The sequence below is a fragment of the Camelina sativa genome, chromosome 2 (assembly GCF_000633955.1).
Source record: "Camelina sativa cultivar DH55 chromosome 2, Cs, whole genome shotgun sequence".
NCBI lineage: Eukaryota > Viridiplantae > Streptophyta > Magnoliopsida > Brassicales > Brassicaceae > Camelina > Camelina sativa.
In genome coordinates, this window is record NC_025686.1 from 10,594,134 (window position 1) to 10,614,000 (window position 19,867).

The 19,867-nt window shown below is 35.0% G+C and overlaps 4 protein-coding genes across 5 annotated transcripts; 3 read left to right on the plus strand and 1 right to left on the minus strand.

Moving 5' to 3' along the window:
- Window positions 4,604–7,551, plus strand: LOC104721896 (probable magnesium transporter NIPA5). Its single transcript, XM_010439976.2, has 9 exons — window positions 4,604–5,172; window positions 5,558–5,614; window positions 5,758–5,848; window positions 6,007–6,167; window positions 6,297–6,424; window positions 6,501–6,638; window positions 6,745–6,837; window positions 6,957–7,077; window positions 7,172–7,551. The coding sequence occupies exons 1-9, from the start codon at window positions 5,010–5,012 to the stop codon at window positions 7,375–7,377; spliced, it is 1,158 nt and encodes a 385-aa protein (XP_010438278.1). The 5' UTR covers window positions 4,604–5,009; the 3' UTR covers window positions 7,378–7,551.
- On the minus strand, window positions 7,707–13,291 carry LOC104721907. The gene is made up of 7 exons (XM_010439986.2): window positions 12,691–13,291; window positions 11,836–12,549; window positions 11,397–11,752; window positions 10,544–10,755; window positions 9,957–10,213; window positions 8,603–8,781; window positions 7,707–8,193 (listed from the first exon to the last, which is right to left on the minus strand). The coding sequence occupies exons 1-7, from the start codon at window positions 12,998–13,000 to the stop codon at window positions 8,110–8,112; spliced, it is 2,112 nt and encodes a 703-aa protein (XP_010438288.1). The 5' UTR covers window positions 13,001–13,291; the 3' UTR covers window positions 7,707–8,109.
- Window positions 15,394–17,182, plus strand: LOC104721917. Its single transcript, XM_010439997.2, has 3 exons — window positions 15,394–15,616; window positions 16,329–16,406; window positions 16,493–17,182. The coding sequence occupies exons 2-3, from the start codon at window positions 16,332–16,334 to the stop codon at window positions 17,057–17,059; spliced, it is 642 nt and encodes a 213-aa protein (XP_010438299.1). The 5' UTR covers window positions 15,394–15,616; window positions 16,329–16,331; the 3' UTR covers window positions 17,060–17,182.
- LOC104721927 (gibberellin-regulated protein 2) lies at window positions 17,905–18,798 on the plus strand. Of its 2 annotated transcripts, none has more exons than XM_019231889.1 (3): window positions 17,905–18,057; window positions 18,180–18,234; window positions 18,308–18,507. In XM_019231889.1, exons 1-3 carry the CDS (start codon window positions 17,995–17,997, stop codon window positions 18,505–18,507), a joined length of 318 nt encoding a protein of 105 aa, XP_019087434.1. In that variant the 5' UTR covers window positions 17,905–17,994. The 2 variants fall into 2 exon arrangements, with proteins under 2 accessions (XP_019087434.1, XP_010438309.1); XM_010440007.2 differs by lacking the exon at window positions 18,308–18,507 and adding an exon at window positions 18,514–18,798 and having other exon boundaries at window positions 17,914–18,057.

The window sequence follows — 19,867 nt, forward strand, 5'->3', positions numbered from 1 at the left end:
TATCACGTCTCTTGTCTCGTCTGTCTAATGAAGCAACGAACAAAATAAATGTAATCATCGTCTGTGGAAAAAATCTTACTGAACAACAACTATGGCGTCTACAATGGCCACACGGACTAATTAAAATAGCATAATTAAAATATAATACCAATTTACTTTGATATAGGTAATAAATTTTTAATTTAGTTAAGATAAATTTGATGACAAATTCAATAAAAATATGATACTATAAAAACTGAAAATACGAAAAAAAAAATATATATTGAAAAAATAATTTATAAAAGAAATTATCGTGTACCGCTAATTCAAATTTCGTAAAGAATTAGTGTCTATAAAATTCGAAAAAAAGTAGAGGTAAATGATCTAAAACTTCTAATTTCACAAACACTACATGAAATCTGAAATGACACCAAAAGATTACTATTATATTATTTCATAAACATTATTATTATTTACAGGTAATAATACCGAAGAGACGTATAAAGTGAAAGAAAAATAAAAAAGAGAAAACTTCCATAGGATTCACCTTTCTCACCAGTTCAGTTCACTATGCAATATGCAAACACACGTATACGCATCTCCATCTCTCCTTTTTTCTATTGGATGCTTGCGTTGTTGTGTGCGTCTTCTTAGATGCTTCCGCACTTCTTCTTCACTTCCTTCCTTCCTTCCTTCTCTCCCTCTTTTCTCTTCCACTGTCAAATTTTTTTTTTAGTAATCTACAACATTTGTTTTCCAACACCTATATCATCTTCTTATACAAAGCCAAGATCTAAATTTTTTTGGCTTTTCACTATCAATCGCAAAATCACTAATGTGGACTAATTAAAATAGCACAATTGAAAAATAATACCAATTTACTTTGATATAGGTAATCAATTTTTAATTTAGTTAAGATAAATTTGATGACACATCAAATAAAAATATGATACTATGAAAACTGAAAATACGAAAAAGTAAAATATATTGAAAATATAATTTATAAAAGAAATTATCGTATACCACTGATTCAAATTTAGTAAAGAATTAGTGTCTACAAAATTCAAAAAAAAGTAGAGATAAAAGATTTAAAACTTCTAATTTCACAAACACTACATGAAATTTGAAATGACACCAAAAGATTACTATTATATTATTTCACAAACATTATTATTATTTACAAGTTATAATACCGAAGAGACGTGTAAAGTGAAAGACAAATTAAAAAGAGAAAGCTTCCAAAGGATTCACCTTTCTCACCAGTTCAGTTCAATATGCAATTTGCAAACATGCGCATACGCATCTCCATCTCTCCTTTTTTCTATTGGATGCTTGCGTTGTTGTGTGCGCCTTCTTAGATACTTCCGCACTTCTTATGCACTTCCTTCCTTCCTTCCTTCCTTCTCTCCCTCTTTTCTCTTCCACTGTCAATTTTTTCTTTTTTGGTAATCTACAACATTTGCTCTCCAACACCCATATCATCTTCTTAAAGCCAAGATCTGAAAATTTCTGGCTTTTCACTGTCAATCGCAAAATCTAGCATACCCAGTAGCTAAAGCTCCGTGCTTTTGGCCTTTAGGCTATATTTAGGAGTTAAACTGTAAAACTATGATTGATGGTTCAAACTTGAGTGGACCGAGTTTACATAACTTCATAATATTCTAGACCATGTGATGAAGGGGCAGACCCGGTCCATGACACAATCTATTGAAGCTATGGATTAGGGCATGAAAATATAAGGGGCATATTTTAGAATTTTTTTTAGGGCTTTTTATGCTAAAACAATTATCTAAGCCTTTTTATAATTCTTTTCTTGCTGGGCTTTCTTTTTACATTTTTTATGGACATTAAGCCTATTATAAAATGTTATATAAATATCTTGTTAAGAAACTTTTTTGTTTGGTAAAATTTTTAGTTTTTTAAATAAAAACCCTAAACAACTTCGATCGATTGAACTTTGAAGCAACAAAATCAAGGGTTTCCAATTTTCTACAAAATCAAGGTACGTACCTTGAATTGAATGCTGGATTTTGATTAAAAAGTTTCTAGACTTAGCTTTAGTGTTTAGATACATAGATTGGTGTTGGATTAATAATAATGAATGAATCTATGACTATGATTACTATTATTATACTTGTTTTTGTGATTGTGCGAATAAAATAATATAAAAGCATCAAGGTAGAAATCAAATTTGATTCAGATTGTTGCTTCTTGTTGGTTTAAATTCGTAAGCCTTTTGTCACGTGAAAGAAGTTTAAATATATACATATATGTTTCATGATTGATTAGATTTTTTGTATAATTCATCTATTTTTCTGTTTATTTAGAAAAATGCCGCCATCTCAATCTCGAGATAAGANCCTTCTTAGATACTTCCGCACTTCTTATGCACTTCCTTCCTTCCTTCCTTCCTTCTCTCCCTCTTTTCTCTTCCACTGTCAATTTTTTCTTTTTTGGTAATCTACAACATTTGCTCTCCAACACCCATATCATCTTCTTAAAGCCAAGATCTGAAAATTTCTGGCTTTTCACTGTCAATCGCAAAATCTAGCATACCCAGTAGCTAAAGCTCCGTGCTTTTGGCCTTTAGGCTATATTTAGGAGTTAAACTGTAAAACTATGATTGATGGTTCAAACTTGAGTGGACCGAGTTTACATAACTTCATAATATTCTAGACCATGTGATGAAGGGGCAGACCCGGTCCATGACACAATCTATTGAAGCTATGGATTAGGGCATGAAAATATAAGGGGCATATTTTAGAATTTTTTTTAGGGCTTTTTATGCTAAAACAATTATCTAAGCCTTTTTATAATTCTTTTCTTGCTGGGCTTTCTTTTTACATTTTTTATGGACATTAAGCCTATTATAAAATGTTATATAAATATCTTGTTAAGAAACTTTTTTGTTTGGTAAAATTTTTAGTTTTTTAAATAAAAACCCTAAACAACTTCGATCGATTGAACTTTGAAGCAACAAAATCAAGGGTTTCCAATTTTCTACAAAATCAAGGTACGTACCTTGAATTGAATGCTGGATTTTGATTAAAAAGTTTCTAGACTTAGCTTTAGTGTTTAGATACATAGATTGGTGTTGGATTAATAATAATGAATGAATCTATGACTATGATTACTATTATTATACTTGTTTTTGTGATTGTGCGAATAAAATAATATAAAAGCATCAAGGTAGAAATCAAATTTGATTCAGATTGTTGCTTCTTGTTGGTTTAAATTCGTAAGCCTTTTGTCACGTGAAAGAAGTTTAAATATATACATATATGTTTCATGATTGATTAGATTTTTTGTATAATTCATCTATTTTTCTGTTTATTTAGAAAAATGCCGCCATCTCAATCTCGAGATAAGAAAAGCAATAAACAATCTGAAGTTAAGAAGAGCAAACCATGTGGAATAATAAAAAGCCAACCATCAGGACTTCAGGAGCACTTAATAGAAAGAAAAAGGAGAAACGAGTTGCCTTTACAAAGTCTCAAGCTAATTCTCTTTTAAAATATATAAAGGGAGTTGAAAAACCTGAAAGTTCTGGCATTGATATTGAAAGAAACGAAGATGAGGACGTTAATGATATTGGTCAGAATAATGTTGAGTTTGAGCGTGAGAAACCAAGTGAACGTGAAGAGACTCGTCAAGATAAAACTGCAAAGAAAAAGGAGAAAAGTGAGGAGGAAAGAGAACATATGTCTGATAATTCCGATCCTGGGAACTGGGGAAATATTGATATGAGATTGAGAGACCTGTTGGTAAAAGCTGGTCCTACACCAAGGCTATCGAGCAATTATCGGTTTCCTAAAGATGTTATTGGTAGGCATTTCTCTCAATCATTTTACATAAGAGATATGGTAAATGGAGAGAAACAAGGTAGACATGGTTAATATACTCAAAAGCTTTGGATAAAACCTTTTGTTTTTGCTGCAAGTTGTTCAGGCATGATAAAACTGGTTGTTACTTGGCAACCACAGGATACGATGATTGGAGAAATTTTTCAAAAAGGCTGAAAGAACATGAAAGCTCTGATGGTCATATCATTTGTTTGTTACGTTGGACAGAGTTGGAAGTGAGATTACAAAAGAATCAAACAGTTGATAAACATGCTCTGGAAAAACTAAAGAGAGAATCGAACCATTGGAGAGAAGTATTATCGATGATTATTAAATAATTATTGTGAAAAATTTTCGATACAAGAAAACCAAAATCACTAATGTGGACTAATTAAAATAGCACAAAAATAATACCAATTTACTTTGATATAAGTAATAGAATTTTTAATTTAGTTAAGATAAATTTGATGACACATCATATAAAAATATGATACTATAAAAAATGAAAATACGAAAAAAGTATAATATATTGAAATTATAATTTATAAAAGAAATTATTGTGTACCGCTGATTCAAATTTAGTAAAGAATTAAGTGTCTACAAAATTCGAAAAAAGTAGAGATAAAAGATCTAAAACTTCTAATTTCACAAACTCTACCAAAAATCTGAAATGACACTAAAAGATTACTATTAAATTATTTCACAAACATTATTATTTATAAGTAATAATACCGAAGAAATGTGTAAAGTGAATGACAAATTAAAAAGAGAAAGACAAATTAAAAAGAGAAAGCCTCAAAAGGATTCACCTTTCTCACATTTCTCACAGTTCAGTTCAGTACAGTATGCAATTTGCGCATACGCATCTCCATCTCTCCTTTTTTCTATTGGATGCTTGCATTGTTGTGTGGATTTCTTAGATGCTTGAACACTTCTTCTTCACTTCTTTCCTTCCTTCCCTCTCTTTCTTCTCTCTTCAATTGTCACTTTTTTATTTTTGTAATCTACAACATTTGCTCTCCAACACCCATATCATTTTCTTATCCAAAGCCACCCAAGATCTGAAAGTTTCTGGCATTTCACTGTCAATCGCAAAATCGAGCATACCCAGTAGCTAAAGCTCGGTGCTTTTGGCCTTCCTGGGTTATATTTAGGAGTTTTAGGTTTTTGTTTTGTGCTTTAGAAGCAATGGTGGATTCTGGTGGAAGTTGGAGAGATGCGTATAGGGGAATGTCCTCGGATAATGTAAAGGGTTTAGTTTTGGCTCTATCTTCAAGCTTATTCATTGGTGCCAGCTTCATTGTGAAGAAGAAAGGACTTAAGAGGGCTGGTGCTTCTGGTCTCAGAGCAGGTCTATTCTCACTCGCTACTTCTGCGCTGTTTAAACTTTGCTATTGGTAATTTGGGTTTATGAATGTGTCTATTGGTCAATCAGTGTCTGCTTCACTTGAAATGTGTGTTGAAATGGAGACTTGAGTGCCAAAAATTGAAACTTTTTGTTTGCTATTGATTTAATCTGGAAGGTGTCTGGAATTTTCAATTTTCAAATGCAGCTTTCTTTGGTGGATTTTGTTAGTTCTTTTGTAATTCCTGGGAGTTATATGATCAATGGCAAAATGGTGTAGAGGACATGGCAAAATCTTCATTGCAATGATCTCAAGTCTCGTAGATCTTGTACAATGTTGGTGTTTCTTTCATGTCTGTTTGGCTAATTTTTGGTGGTGACATTTGTGTAGGGTCTGGAGGTTATTCATACTTGCTTGAGCCACTCTGGTGGATAGGCATGATAACAAGTGAGTTACCTTGATTCTTACTGTTTTTGTTTTAAGACATTTCTTACCCTGAACTTAGCTGGTGACTGTGGTGTTGGCATTATTATTCTTCTTGGAAGATTGTTATGACATTTATGGTAGATACAATGTTGCTTGTTTTGTAGTGATTGTGGGGGAAATTGCAAACTTTGCCGCGTATGCGTTTGCACCTGCCATTCTAGTTACCCCTCTCGGTGCGCTTAGCATTATTATCAGGTGTGAATAAACTCATAAGTTTCGCATAACAACGGTTTGTTCCCTAGGCTTAGGTAGTCTTTTGCTATAGATTGGGTTTTATATTTGATAGCTTCATAACCTATCCATCCAAGTTGTATATAGAATCATTGAGCTTTTTTATTGTGTTTATGTTGCAGCGCTTCGCTTGCACATATCATCTTACATGAAAAGCTACACACTTTCGGGATCCTTGGTTGTGCTTTATGTATTGTTGGTTCGGTAACAATTGCATTACATGCTCCACAAGAACGAGATATTGATTCTGTTTTAGAAGTATGGAATCTTGCAACAGAACCTGGTACAAACATCTCTCTCTCTCTCTCTCTCTCTCTCTCTCTCTCTCTCTCTCTCTCTCCCTTTCAAAGTCCAAACATCTCCCATTAAGATTATATGATAGTTTCATGACACATTGTGTGTTCTTTAACAGCTTTTCTCTTCTACGCCGCGGGTGTGGTAGGAGCGGCCATCTTACTTATAGTTCAATTTGTACCACTTTATGGGAAGTCACATGTCATGGTATATATCGGTGTTTGCTCTCTCATAGGATCGTTATCGGTACGTGATCGCTCTATAAATCTCTTACGGCTTACCCTTGTTGGAGTGACAATGTTCGTGACTGTTTACCAAACAGGTTATGAGCGTGAAAGCTCTCGGGATAGCATTGAAGCTCACTTTTTCTGGAACGAATCAATTAGGATACCCGCAAACATGGGTCTTCACTGTGATAGTTCTTATGTGCATTCTAACACAAATGAACTATCTAAACAAGGTAAGTGAAAGTGCCAGTTCTACACATTTTGTCTTTGGTTATGTTATTGGATGAAATGCTGGTTTAGGAAGATTTATTTCGGGTTCTCGCTTTTTCTCTCTGGCAGGCGCTTGATACGTTCAATACAGCAGTGGTTTCGCCCATATATTATGTTATGTTCACATCATTGACGATCTTGGCTAGTATCATTATGTTTAAGGTATTACTTGTTTCTTTGTCTCTCTATATATCATATTCTACATTGCAGTTTACAAAACAATTGGCCATAAGCAATGGTATGATCTGTTTGTTTGTCTGGTGATTGCAATGCCTAAACAGGACTGGGATGGGCAGAACGGAACACAGATCATGACAGAGTTGTGTGGGTTCGTCACAATCCTATCTGGAACGTTTCTTCTTCACACAACAGCAGATATGGTTGATGGCGAGTCTAAAGGAAGTAAGCAATTTTTTTTGTTTCTTGATTGTTTGCAGGATAAGTTCATTTCAAGCTTTGTTCATAATCAAATAATCAACCGCGACAAAATATGCAGATTTATCATCGGAGAATCATCTGCTTCTGCGACTTCCAAAACATTCAGAAGACAGTAAAGGGTTTGCACAAGAAGGCATCATTCTCAGTCTAAGACGCCAAGAGTCAGCAAAGTCACCACGGCCTGCACGTCAGGTCAAGCAACAAGAAGAGGATCTTGAAGCAGCTGTACCACTTCGGAGACAAGAAAGTTCATCACGTTCATAAGGTTGTTTTGCCTATATATGCGTAAATATAATCTTATACCTCAAGGTCTTCAGTGCCTTAGTATCATCGGCTGTAGAGAAATAGCATTCTTATTATTAGCTGATCATTTTTCCACAAAATATTTTTGTTATACTGAAAAATTGGCTTCTTGAATGTGTACTCTTGTCTTGAGCACCTTAACCATTGTCATCATACAGAACAAAATTTTCGGGAACATTTCGTATTGCGTTGGATTTGAGTGTACCATACAAGTAGCTCAGTTTGAAGTTTGGTCCCAAATTAATATCGGCCTTACCAAAAGTGACATTAATAAATATAACGCACTGAAATCATAGAAATACCTTCAATGGATTTTATGCCCAATACCATATCAGAACCCAAACCTGAAACTGCTTTCGCGATAATCAATCAGAACTTTATGGGTTCTCGTTGAAATCATACACTGATACAGACTACAAAGCCTACAGAAGCAATGAATTGAATTAAACATTGAGACGACTGTTAATGAATTGAATCGGCCTTTTTTTACCAATGAAACACCTCTCCTCCTCCATCCCTCTTAAAATCACATCACATGTGTATACCTCTAAACGAGTTCTCACCTGAAACGTGGGTGTTCTTGATCTTCTCACAACAATGTTAGTTCAGAGAAAATTAACTGTGGTGTTTTACTCTTACTCACAGTCAATACAGCCGCGATAATATACAGCATTCAGAAAAAAATGGTCTGTGTTATTGTGTTGCTGCTTGTATAAGGTTTCGCTTCTCCTCTGATCTGTGACGAAACAATTTCGTGATTTTTCTCCTCTCGCAATCCTGAAAATATTACAGAAGGGACAAAAAAAACTTAGAATTTTTCTTCTTGATACGCGCGTTTTGGTCAGGATCATGATATGAACATAACTCGAAAATATAGCCAAACCTGCATTGTGACACATTCCTACAAAGGGATTTGATTCAAGTAACCCATCTGACATTCATATTCATCACTTTCTACAAACTCATGATACTAGTTTCATATATTCAGCTCTGATACTAGTTTTTATATCTTACAGACTATACTATACCAACTCCACTTTTGCAAAAATCCGTAAGTACAAGATCTCTATCTATCCTAAACCCAGCTTGAATGTGGAAACAATGCAAATTCACATATGCCTATAAGCAGGTCAATATTTGATTCTTAACAGTTTCATTGAAGGTTATTGAAACATGAACCTTTTACCTTGAACATGTGAAGATTAAATGGAGTGTCCGGATTCATCCTTATTAATTTCTGGTAGGTGTATGCAAAGCTCAGCTGATCTCGGGGAGTGAAGCGCTCAACTTCGTTGAACCAAAGACAGGAGAATAGGTTTGACATGGGGGTATGTTCCCGTACAATAAAAGACCCTTCTGGAACATCTGCAAACAACATACACAAGGAGGATTATAGTCACAAAGTGAGAAAAGAAAAACATATGAATGTGTTGAATACATCTATTGGTCGACCATAGCATAACTCGGAGCCAATAAGCATTTAACCCACAATGAAGACTTAAATTTGAAGACTTGAACTGCAGTTGACAGCAATCAGATACATGTGACCAATTTTCACATGAGATTCAAACACAAATGCACAGCATTGGAAAGCTTTTGTGTGAAATTCCACAATGCACGTATTAGCATAATTTTATATGCAAATCGTTGGCAAAAGAATTCTACTTTATCATGCTTGATAAGATTTTGTTACTTTACCATGCACACTAATCATTTTTTTGTAATTATTATCGACCAGTTTCTTTCTAATCATTCATCGTCCATGTTGTAAGCAAACACAAGCAGCTATGGCCACAAACTACAGACAAAGCTTCCTAAGCGGGGCTTTGATCATGTCGTATTGCAGTTATCAAAAAGAACTTACTGCTGGGTAGAAGCTTGTTGGGATCTGAAGCATTGAATCTCGTCAGCCCGTCAGTCTGGTAAAACTCAAACTGCTGATCAATGACAGTGTGATTGTACTTGTTCAACTTCTTGTTTTGTGCAACCTCTTCCCATAGGCAATGGCGGTCGTAATGATTGGAAATAGCATACTCGTGCCCTTCACGCCACAGAAAGTATTCCAAAATGACTAGGGGGTCCAACTGGAGACGTAACTTGCTGTCTAACCAGATTGAGTACCTAAAGAATATACATCGGATGAGTTTCTGTTTTGAATTGTAGAGCTTTAGGAGGGTAACCAAAATAACTTCCAACATCTAAACTTCAACGTATTCCCATTTTGGCTCTTGCATTTGTAGCTTAGTACGGAAACTATAAATACGTAAACTAGTACGGAATCGGTCCGCGACAATATGCTAGAAAACTAATATCCTCTCCAGTAGATTCTTATTCATTCATACTAATCCGAGAAATGCTTGTCTAGTCCCTCTAACTTTGGCTAATTGTAACTGCANGTAATTATTATCGACCAGTTTCTTTCTAATCATTCATCGTCCATGTTGTAAGCAAACACAAGCAGCTATGGCCACAAACTACAGACAAAGCTTCCTAAGCGGGGCTTTGATCATGTCGTATTGCAGTTATCAAAAAGAACTTACTGCTGGGTAGAAGCTTGTTGGGATCTGAAGCATTGAATCTCGTCAGCCCGTCAGTCTGGTAAAACTCAAACTGCTGATCAATGACAGTGTGATTGTACTTGTTCAGCTTCTTGTTTTGTGCAACCTCTTCCCATAGGCAATGGCGGTCGTAATGATTGGAAATAGCATACTCGTGCCCTTCACGCCACAGAAAGTATTCCAAAATGACTAGGGGGTCCAACTGGAGACGTAACTTGCTGTCTAACCAGATTGAGTACCTAAAGAATATACATCGGATGAGTTTCTGTTTTGAATTGTAGAGCTTTAGGAGGGTAACCAAAATAACTTCCAACATCTAAACTTTAACGTATTCCCATTTTGGCTCTTGCATTTGTAGCTTAGTACGGAAACTATAAATACGTAAACTAGTACGGAATCGGTCCGCGACAATATGCTAGAAAACTAATATCCTCTCCAGTAGATTCTTATTCATTCATACTAATCCGAGAAATGCTTGTCTAGTCCCTCTAACTTTGGCTAATTGTAACTGCAGGAGAAATTGTGCTAGTTAGACCTATTGAAACCTATCCTTACGACATGAGTCTCACCTTGCCGAAGGGAAAAGTCTGTGTGGTAACAGTTTTGGTATTTTGCCTACCCTCCGCATATCTGCGTAAGGAAGATTCCTCACCACAACCAACTTCCACAGACCAATGAATCCAGCTTCGTCAGGTACTTGGCCTTCGCCAGAAAGTGTTTGCATGGTAATCTCATCCACAAACACAACGAAGCAAACATCTTTTCTTGACAAACTACTCACCTAAACGAAGGAAGAAATCTCAGGTTAGCAAAGTAATGAATATAAATTTGATAATAACAGCGTGTAATCAAAGGAAACCACATACAAAAGGGATATGTAACTATTGTGTTTATTAGCTTTCATTGCACTATAATCATGCCAAAATGAACGCAGTAGAAGCTACTAACAAGTCACGGGAACCAATGTAAATTTCCTGGTGGGCATAGAGCTTAAGAGATGGTTGAATTCATGATTACATAAAAACCCATCAAACAATATATATGAGTTCATTCAACTATTCATAATTCAGCATTTGTACGTCTGGCTATGGCAATTATAAATACATCACAATATTTTCCTGCGACCAATTTTGTTTTAAAAGTATTTTGCACTCAAATATAACTGTCAACTACTCATCTAGTTGACAAAATTAGTTCACTGCTCATCCAGTCAGGTTCAACAATTCGTCAAATTCAGCTTGAAAAATCTCAGCTAGTGAGTATCTAAGTGCGACAAAATTTCTTAAATCTCTAGGTTGGGCTATTTCCATGTATCTAACCCGATGCTAAAAGAGAATTGTGGCTAGGAATTTCAAATTATAGATGTGGAAATAAGAAGGAAAACACAACATGAAAATACATCAAGGGCTTACTTTATCATACCATTTTATTAGCAGGATGCCTCAAGCGATCAGAATTTCCAAAGATACAAGATATCACAGCAATGTGACATCTACTGATATAGTTAGCATCATCTTCTGTCAGGTCAAATCCAGTGCTTGGCAATCCTTCGGGGGCTTTGACAAAGCCACAATGTATTTTCTGTTTCTGAACCAAGAAAGAGTCTTCTCGTTCCTGTAAACTCTGATGACCTGCAAATTTAGGCTCCCACTGTTCTTCTCCATAGGGTTTATCCTCCATCTGTATGTATTGTAAGGAGGGTGTAGCAAAATTTTGAGTGTTCAATGGCTCTTGTATTTGTTGACTGGAATTCAACAGCTTCATCTCACAAGATACGCCTATAAGATTAAAACAAAAAGAGGATTCTGAGAAGCAAGAGCCCAGAGTATGTTCTTCAACCCAGCTAATTAGAAGACATTACCTGAAAATCTGTGACTTCGAGCTCGTCTTTTTGTATCAGGTTGTGATGTTTTCCCAGACTTACCACTCGTACCAACAAGAGTAGACTTCCCACGTGACCTTTTCGATGTAGCTCCATTAACCTTTTCATTTTTATGATGCTTGGTCATGGAATGAAGAGACACGGATGCATTCTCTTTGTGAGATTCTTCAGCACCATCCTCATTGTGCGTATGATTATCTTTGTGTGATTCTTCATTTTCGTCCCCCTCATGCCCCATATCAACGTATTCATCCCCTTGAGTATCATGAGAATCAATTGAATCATCCCCATGAGGGTCTGTATCAAACGGCTGATGATGCCCATCATTTTCTTTCAATGATTGACCACCTTTTATAAGAGACGCCTGATACTCCACTTCATATTTCTTGAGTTCATCACGTCCAGCTTCATTATAAAAACCAACCCCCTTCAATTCTGAACCCTTGAAAGGATTGCGCAGCGATGAATCCTTCTTCACTTCAGACACTAATGACCTCTCCTCAGCAACAGATTTATTCTCAGAAGCTACCTCTACATCATCCTCATTATAATCTTCATCCCGTCTTCTATCATCCTTATCCCAATATCTCGAGTCTCGTCCTTGTAACACTGAACCATGACCAAATTTAAGTATTTTGAAAGGATCAGTTCTTGACACATTCGTGAGAAAATCACCTTCAGATGTATCAATTCCTGCAAAAAAAAACGCAATACAACGCATCAGCTCCCTTCCTTATCCTATCAAAACATCAATTTCTCAATTCCTTATCAACCGAAACCAGGATCTAGCTAAGTGAATCGTTCATACTTTCAAAGTCGAGAAATCGAACTGACCTTTATCATCTCTGCCAAAATTAGTATAACCGGAGAAATAATAGTAAGCGGAAACACAAACAACAAGCACAACACAAAGAAGAAACACCAAAGAGCCAACACCGAAACGACGATTCCTATCCAAACGAGCAGATCGCCGCCATCGACTAGCTTTTCCGTGCTGCGTAACTACTCCGAAATTACCACCACCACCGCCGTTACGGATCCCGATCGCTACGTGATCCGACGAAGCTCCGCCGTTGACATAAGGATTGTAACCGCTTCGACCTCCCAAAAATCTCTCCGTTCCCGATTGCCTATACTGAGCCATTCTCGCATTGTCGAACGAGCCTCCTCCTCCTTCTCCGTCGCCGCCTCTCTCTCTCTCTACGTCTCCGTCGTAATCTTCTTTACATACACAAGTATTAGAGTGGAGAATGTGAGGAGTAATATTGAAGTATGAATGAAGCAAACTTGTTTTGTTTTTGATTTTGAGAGATGCTTGACGAAGAAGATCGATTAAAATTAAACAACCATTAAAAAAACGATCTGATTTGGGTAAGAGAGAGAGAGAGCGATGAAGGCGCGTGAAATATCACGCGCTTCCGGGGTAATATGACGGCGTGTGTGTGTGAGTTTTGGATCAGCAACGGTTTGTTTTTATGACGTGGCAGTCACGAGACTGTCCTTTTGGATCCGACCCATTATGATGGGTGGGTGCATTATGATGGGTGGGTGTGTATGGGTAACCTAACTATTTTCCCAAAAAAACAGGTTTTATAAATATCAGCAAAATCATTGCATTCATTTGATATATTGTTTGGTACCAAGTGGTGTATTATATATTCTTACAATAATAGCAAGGTAAATCAATAAACATTTTACGAGTTTTCTTTACATTGTATTATTAAAAAAAAATTGATACACTTGCATGATTTTATAAATTTTAGAGGATAAATACAAAAATATCGCATATACATACTTTGGTATCATATATGTTTCATGGACAAAATAATGCATTTAGTGCAAAAAAAATATAATGTTCATACACCTTATGATTCGAAGTAAAAGTAATTGTAGAATATTGAGTTAAGTCAGTAACCATCAAACACAATAATAATCAACAATCGATCATTAACAAGTATTGATACGATGATTAATTTCAAAGTAGATCCATACCTATAGTCTATAAGTTGTGTAGTTATAACCAAATTGTATATCAGTCCCTGTGTTATACTAGCTAGACTTGGATTGTACGTCAATCTCGAACTTCATGTTACATAGCAATTGTGTTGTATTATGTTTATGATGGTAAAAAACGTGTACAAGAGTTTATAAACAAAACAAATAGTAATAGATCAGTAGATGAAAATATTGGCGTGTCGACACATGGGAAAATATATAAATCAACAAATAATTGTAATCATCAGTGTCAACATATATGATTATATGAATGATGAGCGACCTTATGCTTATATTATATGGTGACCAACTATTTCGAGAAATCTACAAGTATTGCGCCATCTAGACTCTAGTTCACATGAAATGATGAACAATGAACACTTATCTCAAAATGTTGGAGAATTCCTCTCTCCCTCTATACATATATGTATTAATTATGTCAGGAAAATTAATTAAATTATAAAACATTACTAACATAATTTAATAATTTAAACACTAGAAAGCTAGTAGAAAGTAGAAACTAAGAAGTCTTATATGCCATGTTTTCAAAATTTTACATACATCCTTTATTTTCTATATGCTTATTGATTCTTACATGCATGTGTATGTGTATATGGTCAACGATTCATGTGCAGATTATTAATAATTATATTTGGTCTTTTAAATACTGGTGTTTAATTTATAGAATTATAAATGTTCATAAATAAGTTAGAACTATTTTCTACTTTAGACTTCTTAATTATTGTTTTTCTTTTTTCATAATGTTACATCATTGAGTTGTACATGTGTTAATTATCAGTGTTTTATACATATAATTAAACAAATTGTAAAATATTAATTCGTTCAGACAAAATCAATAATTAAGACCATTTTTATTGACCAATAATAACTTATCAATTAAAGCTATCGTAAAATTAATTAAAAAGTCTATTAAGTTGCCAATTTTTGTAATTTCACTATTCATCTCCAAAAAATGTAAGTTAATCATACGAAGTAACATAATATTTAATATAACTCATCGTCATTACCATCAAGTTTATAAAATATTATTACCCTCTTCTTATCATTGGTCCAAACTTCAAACCAAATTCATACAAGGATATATTTGCTTATTATCTGCAACATTGATGACGATCTTATCAATGTTCCTAAGAAATGTGGAGTTAAGCATACCTTTTTAAGGAAAATCCAACATATGCTATTAAAAAAATCAAATTATCAAATTTTACAATAATTTATTGTATAATAACAAAAATGATGATAAAGATAAGTTCCCTGGTTTTATAAGTATTTCTATTCATTTTTAAAGTTAACAATAAATATTTTTTTTTTTGAAAGTTCAAGATGTTACAATAATTATTTAAAATATAAATAACTAAACTTTCTTAAGAGATTATGTCACCAAATTTTTGGTTGCCTATAGGCTATAGCCATATGTTTGTCATTTTGTAGCCTGCAAAATAATTCACCTAAATTTAATCACCCGGTATGACATATGAATCGCAGTTGAAACCGTTGAAAATAGCCGGGTCCGGTTAAGTTACGAACATCACAAATCCGTGACTGACTGTTGGAAACAACGTAAAGACGCAAAATTAATGAAAGCGACTTGTGTGTGTGCCTGCCTCATCATCTCTAAAACGAACAATGGTTGGTTCCTATATCTGAATCGCAGTATCAGAGAGTTCGTGAAACTTTTGACTCGGTTACACATCTTCTTGACTCTGTGGTTCGGGATTCTCCGGTGACGGAGTTCGCACTAAAGGTATCACCTTTCTCTATACCTTGTCGACTAATTTTCCCAATCTGTAGTTTCCTATGAATTAGATTCTCGAATTCGATTAGGGTTATGCAAAATTTGGGATTTTTATTATAAAGGGGGTTCTTGAATTGGTTTATGGACAAGTAATTATGTGTTTTTTTTTTTGTGGGAGAAGAGTTGAGTTTTGCTTTTGTCTAGATTATATGTAATTGAGAAGAATATATAGTTCCATTATGATTCTGTTCATCAACTCTCTGCGATGTTGAGGTTATCAGTATGTCTTCTCAAATTAGAGTAGATGAAACTACAAAAACCAAGCTGATGCTTTTGTTCCTGTCAAGTTACTTAACAAATTCACTCACGGTTTTGTCCTTAAGATTATGATACTCTCTCGTATTGTATTCAGGAGGCTATTACTTATTTAGTATTAGCTTCAGTGTGTTCTTGATGGGTATGAATGTATATGTATATGAAGTTAGTTTGAGAGGTTTAGAAGAGCTGTTTGTATTGGATAGTTGCTTTTGTTTGATCGCGAATGTCTTTTAAAAACAATTAATGAAAGAGGTTTACATATTAACGAACTTAATGCACTATCAGAGAACTAGAGCTGCGTATGCGATGATAGTCTTGTTTGTTAATTGATACAAACATTGTTTAGGATGTAATTGCTGGTTTCTTCTGCATCATAGTTACTACTTGGTTTGCTGATAAACAGGAGATGCTAGGAAACTCTTTAGCTTCACCTTTGGCAACACTGGGTTCGGCGAAATGCGTCCGCCACTCTGCTGTATATGTAACATATTCGCTGACCAAAGCCTTATGCACTAATGGTCTTTTCTGAAATCTCATGGTACATAATACATTGCTTTTGTTTTGCAGTCTGATCTTGTAACATACAATAATGTTTTACCATTGAGGATGAACACGTCATATCATGGTGTCATTGGAGGAGTAAGGGCATCTCTTGTTTCACGAAACAAATGGGTAGTGCTTTGTTCAACAAAACAAGTGGAAACCTCTAAGGAAGAAGATCCAAAGACATGGGAAGAATGCAAAGAAGCTCTGTCTTGTTTTGATTTCAGCGTAGAGGAGAAAGACAAGATACTTGGAAAAGCGTTTGGTCATGTCCACTCGCCGTACTGGACTGAAGAGCGAGCGAAAGAGAATCCAAAGGTGGAAACTTTGAATCAAATACTTGAGTTCCTTAGAAGTCTCGGTTTATCGGACGAAGATCTACATAAGGTGATGAAGAAGTTTCCGGAGGTACTCGGTTGCAGCTTAGAAGAGGAGATGAAACCAAACATTGGGATTTTGGAAAACCAATGGGGGATTTCGGGTAAGCAACTAAAGAACCTGTTGCTTCGGAATCCGAAAGTGTTGGGATACAATGTGGATTGTAAAGGAGATTGTATTGCTCAATGCACTCGGTGTTGGGTTCGGTTTTAGTGTTTCAAACTGAGTGATCGTTGATATTGTTGTACTTAGTATTTGAGTGTTGTTATCTTAGAATTAGAGCAAAACCTGATTTGTATCAGCGAATTAAATAAAGAATCATTGATCTTCGTTTAAGTGAATAATTGTTATTACTTTTAACTAAAAATTATTTGAATCATATATTTTTGATAAGAGTCGGGTGATTCAACGTGGAACACACATGCCTCGTGTAGTACCATACGCGTGTAAAAGGAGAACGCGTGAATCGTATGATGTATGTTTTTAAAAATTGGAGTTTTGCTATTTTGCTGCCACCAAATCTTATGATTCTGTATTGGACATTACCTCTTTAATTAACGAGCATTGCCACTAGGTACCATGCGGACTCTACTTTGCTGGCATGTTCATATCCTTCCAGGTCATCTTCTACTCGTGGAAGCACACACAAGTACACTTACATCTCCAAACACTTGTCTTCTTCATTCAGACCATATTTTAAATCCGATTATACCATACTATATACGCAGAGAAGTCCATACTAATTGTAGTTAATCATATCATTAAAATATAGCATGAGTTTAACATCAAAATATTGAACTAAAAATCTTATTAAGCAAAATAAGCTAATTTTATATCAAAATATTTTAAAGACTCATGAGTGTTCGGACATTATTAGCCTATTAGCTCAAAAACCCATGACCATATATAGTGTTGTTCATTATCTTATACAAAGACAACTACGGCCATCCAACTCATACATGGATTATTAGTAGTTATAGTTGTCAGTGATATAAAATACAAAAGTTGTAAACAATAAAATAATAATTGGTTAGCCACTATAAATATACCAGAAATGTCAAAGCCAATTACATATATAGCCGTAATACCAAAACCAGAATCAGAGAAAATTAGTTTTATATCTTGCAAAACTCTTAGAAGTTGCATATATGGCAAGCTTAAGATGTCAACTGGTTCTGTTACTAATCATTGTCTGTCTCACCACTTATGAGGTTTATAATTTAGTCTTTTATATATCGAAGCATCACTTAATGTATCTTGAATCATATTATGTTTAAATTATATGTATAAGAAATAACTGATAAAGGTGATGATGAATGATCATCCTCTTCAGCTTCACGTTCATGCTGCTGATGGCGCAAAGGTTGGTGAGGGCGTAGTGAAAATCGGTACGTAACCCTAACTTGTAAACTATGTTTATGTTAATGTTTGTACATAACTTAACATTTCTGATGGGTTCAGTACTCTCTTCCCAATTAGTTTTATCTTTCTTTATGGACAAACATTTAACGCTTTTTAGTGAGATGTTATCACAAGCTAATGGTCTTGGACGAAGGAATCTATATGGACTAATACTTGGAATTCCCCTTGCTACAAAAAACCAAATATATACTTTTGGTGAGTTTAAGGCGGATTATACTTTTGAATGTGTGTACGTTTGATTGTAGACTGCGATGGGAGATGCAAAGGTAGATGCAGCAAATCGTCGAGAACGAAACTGTGCTTGAGAGCATGCAACAGCTGTTGTTCCCGCTGCAACTGTGTGCCACCTGGTACTGCCGGAAACCACCACCTTTGTCCTTGCTACGCCTCTATTACCACTCGCGGTGGCCGTCTCAAATGCCCTTAAATTCTATATTTACCTCTATATATATAGCATGTGTTATGTTTTAAAAGACAAACGTATATGTACGTGTAGCTATAAACTAATGAGAAGTTATATGGTTGTTGAATTGGTATGAGTCGTATCAAACCGTAACGTTACTTTCGGACAACTAAAATTCCCGTCTTGTTGTAACTTGTAAGTATAACTACCCTGAAAAATTTCAAAATAATTAGAGACTGCAAAAAAATGGATCATCTATAACAATGGAAATTAGCAACAAAATATTCCAAGATGAGAGAGGAAATGGTAGGATGAAAACCTTTGAAGCTCTTGGGATTTCTAAATTTTGGTAATTTACAGCTACTAAGGTGTTAAACAATGATGATTTGGGTCTGTGAATTTTTTCACAACAAAGAATTATAAAGATGAAGAACATGAAAAGCATTTTTGCAATTTCTTGGTACGGAGATTGATTTACTCACGTGTGTGGTGAAAGATCTCTTGGTTAGAAGGCCAATGCCACATCATATCAATGTCATTTAGTAGCGGAGTGTGTACTAAATTTAGGAGTGATTCTACTAAATCAAAATGGTATCTCCATTAATGGAAGTTCTTGTATATATATGTAGATATTATATACAAAACACCTTCAAAATAAAATAAATATGTTACCAAGACCGCAAACGACTTGCCAAAATAAACAAGTTTACGCGTTAGGTACGGTAAGTAAATGTTGGTTCACTCGTGTTGTTGAAAATTTGTATATGTAACATGGATAGAGCCGTGTTTCACTCATCAATACAATAAAACTAGAATGTGTTGCTCTCCTCTTCTGACATATCAGTTTTTTAGTTAAAGGAAGAGCTGACATATTAGTAAAAACCAATAACCAATAAAATTATAACAATTAATACACATCAACTCAATTTTGATTACATGTCATCGTTCAAATTATCTAACCTTTCCCATTCTCCTTCTCCGCTTCACCATGTCTCGAGGACTCAGCCGTACTCTAAAAAAAACATAAACGGGGAAGGGAGTATCATCAGCGGATCTTCACTCTACGACAAGATCTGGTGATGTAGCGTCATTCAATCTATAATCCGCTCTAATCCGTTGGCTGTTAATTCTATGAGTAAGTATTCTCAAACTACGTATCCTTTTTTATATTTTTTTCTATCTCAGCAAAAACACTC